This window comes from Dermacentor silvarum, unplaced genomic scaffold (assembly GCF_013339745.2).
Source record: "Dermacentor silvarum isolate Dsil-2018 unplaced genomic scaffold, BIME_Dsil_1.4 Seq580, whole genome shotgun sequence".
Lineage (NCBI taxonomy): Eukaryota > Metazoa > Arthropoda > Arachnida > Ixodida > Ixodidae > Dermacentor > Dermacentor silvarum.
The window spans coordinates 31,962-43,721 of NW_023606462.1; the positions used below are offsets into that span (position 1 = coordinate 31,962).

At 47.9% G+C, this 11,760-nt stretch overlaps 1 protein-coding gene across 1 annotated transcript; it reads right to left on the reverse strand.

The window, feature by feature from the left end:
- Positions 1 to 190: 190 nt before the first annotated feature.
- LOC119435260 (putative per-hexamer repeat protein 5) lies at positions 191 to 10,272 on the reverse strand. Its single transcript, XM_037702174.1, has 2 exons — positions 10,183 to 10,272; positions 191 to 508 (listed from the first exon to the last, which is right to left on the reverse strand). The coding sequence occupies exons 1-2, from the start codon at positions 10,192 to 10,194 to the stop codon at positions 191 to 193; spliced, it is 330 nt and encodes a 109-aa protein (XP_037558102.1). The 5' UTR covers positions 10,195 to 10,272.
- Positions 10,273 to 11,760: the final 1,488 nt, after the last annotated feature.

An 11,760-nucleotide genomic window follows, 5' to 3' on the forward strand; every position in this document is an offset into this window, starting at 1 on the left:
AATGGTCATGGCGCGCACCAGTAGTAGACAAAGCGCGCTTCGCGACAGGCCTTCGACCGCTGCGCCACACCTGCTGTCATGATGCGGAGAAGCAGTGAACTACGCTGGCCGGCACACCTACCCATCCAGCCACCCTAGCGACGGCTAGACCAGCGCCGGCAGGGGCGTAGCCAGCGCCGGAGCCAGAGCCCTAGCCGGAGCCAGATCCAGAGCCGGAGCCAGAACCGGAGCCAGAGCCGGAGCCGGAGCCAGAACCGGAGCCAGAACCGGAGCCAGACCCGGAGCCAGACCCGGAGCCAGAACCAGAGCCATATCCAGAGCCGGAGCCAGAGCCTGGGCCAGAGCTGGCACTATAACCGGCCACGTCGCCAGCACCGGAGCCTGTGCCATAACCGGCCCTGTAGGCAGTGCCGTCGCCGGTGCCGTGTCCAGCGCCGTAGCCGCCATCATCACCAATGATAACGCCGGCGGTGGCGGCAGAGTCGAAACCGAGGAGGACGGTTGAGAGCTGCGGTAGAGTGTTCACAGGAGTTGACTACACGTAACCCAGTTACACGACTATATGCTTGAAATGTTTGCTGATTAATCATTGTTATATAAGCCAGTGAGCATAAAGGAAGGAAATAATGCATTTGCCTTCTTGCCTAGTGCTGGAAGAAATGGAACGAAGAGTTCAAAACATGACGAAAAACTGAAATTGCTCAGAGTGGTGTTCACAGACGCCCGAAATGGCGTGTGGTCCGTAATGACCATAATGTGGTTCCATAAAGGACAAAGTTGTTCTAGTGTGCTTCTAGATAACCACTTAAACCTCTGTAATTGAACAAATAGGTTTCAAGTGTCTGTACAGCGAGCGGCTCCAGAAAGGATGGTTTTAAGGACATTTCCTTGCCTTACTTTAGTAGATTGGAATTAATTAACCAGCCTGTCAGCTTACTTTTAAAGGGACTGAGAACCAATTTTTAATGACCTTGTTTTTTTACGGCGCAGCTATAAGATCCCCCTCGGTAGTGTTTACACCTGCAGCGGTTACTTCAAAAAGTAAGTACGAGTACGTAAGCAGAATGTGTCGATCTGAGCAGCCTCTCAAAAAGTAACAGTCCCTCCTCCAGCAACGCTGTGAAGTGAGAGCGATTCCGATAGCCCGCCTCGCACATTGTGAAAGGCGCCCATCGTTCTACTTTCACAGTAGTGAGTGCAACTGTGGTTTACCACCTGCATTTTCATCTCGTCAACCACTTGAAAATAAAAAGCTGTTACAATAAATGTGCGTTGTGCATATCTTTCTTATATTTGTACCGCGTTTTTTTTTCAAGTACACGCCTAGGCCATGGTTGGCTCGCACCCGTCGTCCCTATTCTATCGATAGACGAGCCAAGGGAACTCATCGAAAACGAAGGCGAAGGCAGCGCCACTTTTCTACTCACTACAAACGAAGGCCTATGCCCACATTGTAAGTTAGAAAATAGTTAAAGCAGAAAAAAAGTGTAGGTGTATTGACTTTCAATAATAATAAGAGCCCAACAACCACGTACACGAACAGACGGTCACGTGATAGATCTCTTACGCATCTTCATGTTTTTGCAGCGTGGGGCGCCAAAGGTCATTTTTCGCGACGTTTAGTGAAGAATTAAATATATAAATTCACGTTTATTGAGAAAGACATGGCTCGTTTTAACCAGTACGATAGGCAATCTTTCCATCAGCGGGGTAATTTCGATTCATGGTCTCAGCAGTTGTCTGTCCGTTTGAGTCAAAGAGATAAACTAACAAGTTAACTTTGGACCGTGCACATGAATTCGTGCAACTAGGCCACCGGTTGTACTAAAGCATTCATAACACTTTTGGGGTAGTGCTTTAGTGTAGGTTCTTTTCACCTTTCCTTAAGGGGTCATAAGAGTAGTCCTTTAAAATAAAAAAATTGAAGCACGTAACGCTTCCATGGGTCGTTCTTTATAAAAAAAAGTTTCCCGTTCCTCTTACTTCGACAATTCACAACAATTCAGTAGAGTGAGGATTCATAAGCAATGCCGTAAGGAATCCAGTCACTGCTGTCCGCAGGCAGCTGTGCTCTGTCAAAACTAGTAGACCTCTCTCTGTTTGCAAACAGCGTGACGTCACTGCCGGGGCCGCATCCCGTCGGCCGCGCCTCCGAAGAGGGCGCTGGTTGGCCAAAGACGTTCATGCTACCTGTCCTCTCTGCATAAGAGCGCTGCTTGTATATCAACTGCCGGGATAGTAAGTCTGGCATATTGCTATTTTTTGAAGTGACAGCATTTACGCCCTGTGCTTAGGAAGTATAATTGTCCCCGCTTTAGCGGTACAACAACGCAGCGTTGTTGCCGAGTGCACGGTTCCCGTAAGTCAGCGTGTGGTGATTTCGTAAAAGTGCGCCTCTTCCGTAGTTCAAACATCCACAAAAATGCATTACACCTCGCAAACGAACATTTTACCCCAGATGATGCACATATTCGCGGTGACAGATTGATACTTCGCTTAAATGACTGATCTTCGAACACAAATTTGTATAGCATTGTCGTGAATGCACAGATTTGCGCCTCATTACACTGGAGCTTTAAACGGTACACAAGATGAACTTCATTTATACCTACACGGTGATTTTTTTTCTCAAACGACATGTTTTTTTCTTTTCATATTTTTTTTGCACACAGCACCGATGGCGCCGAAATACATGCGCTCACTAATCATCGCGTCTCATTCATTCTCACCTATTCCACAATTACAGGTCCTGAAGTTCTATCGGCGCCTGGGGTGCGATTTTGTAGAAATTGTATTACTTTGTTTATGCCTTTTGACGTAACCACCCAGGTGCCATTCGTCGAAAATGACTGGGCCGCGCCGATTTCGTCCGTCAATCACGCGACGACAGGAACCCACAAAAACCCGCTACGTCAAAAATGACGTTGACGCACTCATTATGGGGAGCATAAGGTATAATTTTTTAGCACCGCCGGAGGCAGGGTGGTTTCAGAACACATAAAAAATGGTTGCCCCCTGCGGCGGCTCTTCTCCGTCGCCGACGTGGACACGGAGAGCAGGACAATGCGTTTCAAACGCCGAATGACCATTTTCGACGTCATTTTTGCCATTCGAGGGAAACGGTGCGGGTGTTGTGCGAGGAACTGGCGGGGTAACTAGAAGCAGAGCGAGCGACGGGACTGTCGGTGTAGCGGAAGGTGTTGTGTGCGCTGGGCTTCTTTGCCACGAGGAGCAAGCGTCCGTAGGGAGCGAGGAGAAGATCGGGTCGCAGTCGACGGCCTTCGACGACCAGCTCAAGCTGATCCAGAGACCAGAGTAGATGGCAAGCGCCAGCGGAGCCCTGGACTAAGAGCACCGTCCATTAGCGATGCCCCTTCGGGGCATGAGAAAACTCTATGTTTCTAATAAAGTTTTTGAATCTATCTACGTCGCGGTCAACCGGGAGCTAGTGCGTGCGACGCGTGGCAGAGGCTGTCTTAAACGCAGGGACCCGCAACAACTGCATCCAGTTTCCCAAGACCTGTAAAAGAAAAGGCAGCCGCTAAGGAGGGTTTCCTTCGGCGCGGCGCTATTCCCGACGTGATAGGATGCATGGACGGTAGCCTCATTGCCATTATCGCACCCAAGGGTGAGCGCAAGGCTGCGTTCATGTGTCGGAAGGGCTACTTCGCCGTAAACTGTATTTTCGTAAGTATGCGCCGTGTTCTCTAGTGCTGCTCATTCTTTAGACAGTTGTGTTGCACTTGTAAAAGCAGAATTTCTCCGCTCACATTTTCCTCAGATTTGCTACGCGGACATCAGGATCCCGACCGTGGAGCCCATGCGAATGGTTTCGGATCACGACTCATTCGTCTGGCGGACGACATGGCTGCGCCGGCGGTTCCAAACGGGGCACATCGCGAATCCCGGTGAATACCTCCCCGGTGAGATAAATAATTTTTTTGTCGCAATCACGTTTCATAAACGCATAGAACGCCATGTCCGCCCCAACACAAACGTTTAAATCAATAACAAGTACCAGAGGATGTGCCTGCTAAAGTAGAAAAAATCTAACCGATTAGTGCTAGCACTGACAATTTTATAAGTGTTAATAAGTTACAGGTATGCTACCAAGTACCTGCCAGGAGCAGAAGAAAGCAACACGTATTAGTGCTACTACTGTGTAATTGGTAGCACCAATAAGTTGATTTCTTAAGCTTCTGGCAGGCACCGAGTAATACACGTGTAATTTGGTTAACAGTTTGGGTCGGGGCGGACATGCCCAACCCGTGTTTTTACTTGGGACTCATGACAGTGTAAGGTCTGCAACGTCTGAACCCTATCTTTGTTGAATGATGCTGTAACTTTCCTCAGTGGCCAACTTGCCTCTCGTCAGAGGAGTACTCAGTGGACCATTTACATCTTCTTGCAGGTGGCAGCGGCTACCCCTTGGAGCCGTGGCTCCTGACCCCGGTTCCCGGCCATCCTCCTACGCAAACAGCCGAGGGGAAGTACACCACAGCACATGCCGCCATGCGTTTAGAGGTGGATTGGGCTCTTGATGACCCGCCTCCGCTGTCTGCAGCGGTACCGCACCCTCCTATACGAGCCGGAACGTACGTGCGGCCAACATTGTCGAGGCATGTGCTGTGTAGCACAGCCTTCGGCTGTTTCAGGGCAACATGGTAGACGATGATGAAAATGATGACGACAGCAGCAGCAGCAGAAATAGCGAGCTGACTAGTAATGGCGACCCCATACCACACGATCTGCCCTGAAACAGGGGGTCTCGATTGAATTATCTCAGCTGGCGGGCTGTGCGAGACTGTGTAATCGGCATGTTCGACACAACCCATGCGCAGCACATGCCTTACTTGAGGACTGTGTGGCTGCATTTGTGACGTCAACAGCATTGTGAGCATCGCTAGGTGCATACACGGTGTTGTAGTGTCAGCAAGATGTGGTGTTGTAACAGATACGAAATAATTGCATTGTGCATTTAATGCTGTCAAATTGCCGACACATTTTCCATTTTCTATGTGTACGTAATGCAAAGCATTCACAATTTGTAGAGCAATGTAAACGTTGTGTAATTGAGGGTTATGCAGACCTCGCATTTATAATCAGTAAAACAGAATATTTAGTGGTGACATACAAGATTGAAAGCAAACTAAAATTAAGTGACTTTAAAAGTGTGTTTGACATGATTTGCTTGCTGTTGCTGTCGTCATGTAGATGTTCTGTGTGCCATTGATGTTGCGTGCAGTTTTTTTTCTGCCCTTTTTTCTTACTGGTATCCCTGACAGTTCTCCGCTCCCCTTATGCAATGAAGGAGATTAGCGTACGTTTCATCTCTTTCTACTCTCTCAAAGAAGCTCCCAAGAGCCAAAATGCACCGTGTACACCACACCTTCCACTCCATCGAACGTGGTCTTACACGCACACCATTAGGTCCTCCACCATTTTCTCTCGCAACAACCGCAAAGTTTCCTCCGAGTGACAAAAAGGCTGTCAACTGGTCATCGAACATGTCGAATGCTGTTGCTCCCTTGAAGTGTGTTCACCCATGAGCAGTTGATAGATTTGAGCAAAGCGCCCTCACTTGTAAATAGTACAGACAATAACTGAAGTGTTACACCATAATATTTTTACAGTGCAAGCTAGCACGGCAAATGTAGCGGTGGCATGTAAATAAAAGCATTACACAAAACTGCAACTTTCTTTATTATTCAACCTACAGCCCTTTTCTTAAGGTAAAACGCGTTTATGTACATATCACATGCAATAGCCGCTACATCAAAGAACCGTGAAAATCGTCAGGCTGCAGTAGTAGAGACATATGCAAGATATATCACATCAGCTTGTATGAAAATCACATCCCCTTGCACTTGCATCTAAACTATCGCAAGTAACGGCAGGCATTGTTTCAGAAACCTATTCTGCAATCCATAGTTACACAGAAATGGCACCCAGTTTAATCTGTACCACAAAAAAATCTACAGGTGCGTAAATCATCACGCATCAACAGAACCATATTTATCACAGCCAGATGTATAGGTACATCATCACATGTGAAAGGAACATGCTGTCGTGGAGTCACATCCAAAAAAGAACAATGCTGTACTTTGATATTCACAAATATACGAATGTAATAAAGGAGCATAGGCAGGGCATTTTCATCACATTTTTATGTGTGTGTGTTCATAGGTTGCTTTCGATGCTATGATAAGGTCCAAAATCCCTGCCTCTCAAGAGCTGATTGTCGCCATTTGATGAGCAAGGATGAAGTTGTAGAACAATTGTGGTGTGGCCTCGTGCGCGCATTTACATGACAGTAATCTGGTGCCTGGAAATTTCAGTGCCACAGTGAGAATTCTCGCACCACCAAGCTTACTGGCACTTGTGCAGGAGAACCTGATGGTATGGCCACGCCTATATCTGCAGTATCAATTCAAGCTCACAATCACGCTGCATCTGCTAAGCTATTTGCGCTTGCATTAAAGGATGACATAAGCAATTATTTTTTGGAAACCAGCAATATTGTGGCTTCATATATTCATTACTACACCAGCAAACCTTTACAGCCAATAAAAAATTGTTACGAAAAATTCCTTGCCTATGCTTCTTTACTTTTAATGAGGGGGCTGAAAGGGGTGAGGTGCTTGGGTTGCACAATGAGCAAGTGTAGCCAGAAACAGCGGCAGGAGGCGTTGATTCATCCCTGAGACCGGTACTTTTGCTCGAGCAACTGCTGCTGTATACCCCGCAGGCTACGCACTTCCTCTGTCAGCTTCCGCAGCCCAGCCATCTGTATGTTATGGGGCTCGCAAAAAAATTTAATTAGTATACTTACACTAGCTCAGTAACAAGGCCTTGGTATGTCTTTGCATTAGTCCGCAATTACTGTAATAATGCTATTGTCACTCTATATTGAGACACCGAAAATATATTTCTGGCCCATCAAAATTCTGCCATCCCATTTAACTAAGGTGTCTTACATGGTTACTTGAACTTCACTTTTGCCTTTTAGCCACATAAGTGCCTAGATATTGCCAGTTATATCATGCAAATGTGTACAAGAAATGATCATCACAGCACTGCATGTAAACTTTATGCTTTGTTTACTGATCGATACAATTAATACAGAGATCAGCACCTGCTGCCCAGTGATTGCGCCTGCGGCTTGTTGGCTTTACCGCTGTTCATTTAGAAGAGGCACCATCTCCTCCCACGGCTCGCTTTTTCGAGCAGCATTCATACGTATCGAGAAGTCGGTAGAAGCTCTCGCCAGGTATGAATGCTGCTTGATAAACTGCAACAGAATTGTGGCGTGTTCATTCGACACGGCTAAGCCTGACGCCGACATTTTGAAGCCTTTCTAGAAACTTGAGAATTTCAGCCCGACCGCAACACAGTCGAAGCTTATCGCCCGCATAACGTGCTCACTTCGATTTGATTACTGCATGTTTTAGGTTTTTATACCGTTCATGTAAAAAAAGGTAATGTCGCTTCTCACATTTACCGTTGTAGCAGCTTCTTTCTAGGAGCGGAACCGTCAATGCAGGGGCGCCTGACCGAGAAAGGGTTACCGCCGATGCGACCACTTTGACGGAGCTGTTGTTCTGTCGAGGCGGTGCCCTACTGAAAGGTGCTCGGTGCCTTGACAGTTCTCGATTCACTATGTTCCAAATTTTGTCCTCCGGTGTTATGAATAATTCTTGTTCGCTCTTCCTAAAAAAATACCAGGCCGGTGCGGCACACGCAGCACAGTCAGAGCGTAAGCTAGACGAGCGTTTCGACAGTACAACCTAGTAATTTGAGTGAATACGTAAGGAATGAGCTTGGCATGCCGTCGCGCGTGCAAGCCGACGCATTCCATCGCCGATGGCTAGCGCCGTTCGGCCCAGCCAAGTGGCCGACAATGCAACTACAGCTGTCACATTCGCTCCCATTGCAACGCCCCCGGCGCGGCCTGCTTGGGACGCCAACGCGCGTGCAAGCCGACGCGTTCCATCTACGATGGCTAGCGACTTTCCCGCTCTCGGATAGCAAGCGAGTATATGGGCGCTCCCGAATGGCTGGCTATTTCTGTGACCCAGACGCAAGACCAGCACGCATGTATTTCTGCGAAAATGTGCACAGGTTTCTGGAGATAGTATTGAAAGCACAAACAGATGTTCCTGAGTGGCTCTCAAGGCTGGAGCCTTTGGTAGTGCGCAGGAATTTTAAAATGACAACACCTGGCCGCAGTGGCAATTTGGCCACTTGAGCAATCTGGCGTACTGTCTATTCTTGTGTGTTCATTTGTTGTACTGTGTCGAAGCCCGGCAATAAAGAAAAAAAAAAGCTTGCGTGGCTCAGTGGTCGAGTATCCGCCTCCCACGCAGCGGCCCTGGGTTCGATCCCGGCAGAGAGCGGGTACTTTTTTTCGCATGCGATAGCGGCTACGGGGCGGCGGCGGCGTCGAGACCCCAAACGGCTATTGGAATGAGCCCATAACAGCTTACGCTGTAGAGAAAAAGGGTCACACGTCATTCAACACTTGCAGCGAAAACCACAAAACAATGCAAGCACTACTCGAGAATATTTGCTCACCTGACTCCGGTATCTCACTTTTCTCGGAAGCAGCGTCTGAATTTCTTCTCAGACGAAAGTACACCGTCATGGGTCACAATAACTTGCGGAACATTACAGACTAGCGTAAACGCTCGGTGATGCGACAGTCAGCTGTTCCGGGGTTCAACAGAGGCCGCATTTTGCTTGCGCTCAACGGCTTGGATTGGATGTAGATTCGACAAATATGTGGCTACGGATTCAAAGATAGGAGCACTTGCGCTTGCTTTTCCTTATGCTGCGGCAGTATTCGCGTTGTAAATCTATAAAACAAATTTACTTTACGAAGGATGGACGTGTGATTTTATTGAGTGTCCTTTTACAAAACAAATTTGCTATACAGCCCCGCAAAAAGAGATGAGAACATGAAAGAAACATCCGCCCAACGGAGGGAGCTGTTGATTGGGGTATTGAAAAAATGTTGTGCATACGTAGCCACCATTTGCAAAAGCTTTGACGTCACTCGAAAAGGCATTGGGATAAAGAAAGTCATGTCTACAAAATAGCACCCCTGATCACTACGACTGGTTTTTACACGCCTCTACAGTCTCATAAGCGAGATGCATTGCTAATCGCAGAACACACACACACACACCACACATTGTGGTCCGTTTGCCTACACAAATATATAAGCCGATAACGTCGCTGTTTTCGCCGTACACTTTACCACACCATACGTGGCACACTTCTATAGAAAAGCCGATTTTCTTCATCGCCCAATCCATCAGACACCACAAACACGTGGTTCACGTTCGCAAGTAAAAAAAGGCCTGCGTCGCCACATTTTCTTCACGCAGTTTACCACACGCCGATGTTCTACACACATTACTGCTCATCTGGCTGGCAAGAGAATTGTGGAGGTTTAAGTAAAAATAAAAAATAAATGCACAAAGTAAAACACGCGTCCACGTGGCACCCACCTTCACCATATAATGCGCAACTGTACCACGCAGTAATCTGGCGGCGGCTGGTTTTTGCCAACCAGGTTCACCGCACGTGCGCCGGTGACGTCACGCTGTGACGTTTCGATGTGGTGTGACGCACCCCAGGAGAGGCCTATTTACTCGCACGTCTGCCTAAATACTCCTAATCGAGTACTCTGCCATATACCTACCGTTTGTTTGTAGAAAACATATACGTTGTGTAACAAACTGTACTAAAGAGCGTGCTTCTATTAGCACATATTTGTTGCATCCGCTTCCACACAATTCTCTAGAGGATGTTTAGCTGAGGCTAATCTCTCTCCTTTACCGCAAATAATTATATCTCTCTCTCCACATAATAGCTCCTGTACAGTCGACAAGCAATATCTACCAAAAGTGCGTAACAGTAAGCATTAAGCTCGCTTCCAAACGTCTGTAGACGTCATAAAAAGAAAGCAAAAACCCTAAGGGACCTGTTACAGACCGTCTAAATAAGCGTTTGCCATGAGCTGTCTATACACATGCGGTTAGCCTCTAATTTCTCTAGTTCACTTCGTTAAACAAAGCGGTAGAGGACAGCATCGGGACAGGGGCCAAGTCCTGAAGAACAATCGACGTGCTAAACAGCCAACGTTCAGCATTTGTCCCGGCCTCTCCTGATACTCACAACTGCGTTCATGGCGGAACCCTTACAGGTGGTTGCGTCGCTGAACCGATGATAACGGAGACAGAGACCAGCAGAAGGATGTTCGGTGCTTTTATACGTGAATATCAACCTGAGAAGCGAGTGACATCGTTGAAACAAAGAAAGCAGTATGAACAACAAAACAGGCCTGAAAAACCCCTTTAAATAAAAGAGCCAAAGCAGGCAAACCAGCGTTTCATGTAGGTACAGAGCTACGACGGACCCTCGCATCGCTTAAGCCAACCTAACCTATCGCAGCTGCCGGCGCTGTCCCTCTGTGCGCCTAGTTCCCTCTCGCTCGGACGAGATCTAACGAGAGAGGAGGGCCGGGCGCATACATGGTATTCTGAATCATGCGACATGCCAAGGTTGCTCCCCGTGAACAGTTGCTAAACCAGAGCTATTTGTATAACATCTGAGTACCACGAGCGCATGCGCTGTTTCTGATGCCCACGCGTGACCCTGGTGATAATCCCACTCGCTACGCACCCGAAACTAATTTAGCAGCGATGGATTGCGCCGTCACGCCAGTATCGCCTGCTTTCTTTCTGCGCTATTATCTTCTCGACGATGTTTGCAGGGGTGATAAATTGTAGAAACGAATTTCTCTATGCCAATGCCTTTTCGCGCGACGTCAACGCTTTTGGAAGTGGTGGGGACGCATGCACGACGTTTTTTGAATAGTCCAATCAACAAACAGCTCCGTCCGTTGGGCGGATGTTGTTTTCGTGGCCTCTTCTCTTTTTCCGGGGCTGTATAGCAAATTTATTTAGTAAAAATAGATTTAATAAAAGCACGCGTCCACCCTTCGTAAAGTAAATTTATTTTATAACCTTACAACGCGAAAGTTGCACGGAATAAAGAAAGCAAACGAAAGTGCTCCTATTTTTGAAGCCGTAGCCACAATTTAGAGCACTGCACGGGCTCGGGCTTACCCGAAAGCCCGGGCCCGGCCCGGCCCACGGGCCGGGTCGGGCCGGGTAGGCCAGTTTTTTCACGGGCTCGGGCCAGGCTCGGGCACTACATGTGCTTCTTGACCTGGGCACGGGCCGGGCTCGGGTATTTTGACGCGGGCCCGGGCCGGGCACGGACTTTCTAGTGGTGTGCATGTAACGTGCAGCGAGTTATCCTCGCGCCTCTTGACTATGAAAAACCGGTTGCCCCGGCGCAGCTGGAAGCTAGCAGTGCTACTCCTCTGTACTTCCCTTTTCTTCTTCCGTCGTATTTTGCGCTGTTTGCACAGAATGTCCAGAAAGACCGAAGTCGCCTCAAACCAAAGGATGCCATTGTATTCCTTACCTAAATCAATGTAATTAAGGCTTTCAGCGCGGTGTAAGCGGGTTCGCGACTTGCTGATTCTTCAAAGGCGAATTGGTGATAAGATAATTCGTCACGTGGCTGAAATATGGCACTGCGTCCATCCATGATTGCATGCATGTTCTCAACCGGCTGCCTAGCAGCAGCGCATTATGCTGCACCATGGACGAACGAGAATTTTTCTCTTTTACTCCATCCATGCGCTACGCTCACTTCCGGTCGTGGCTGCGCTTCGGCTAGAGT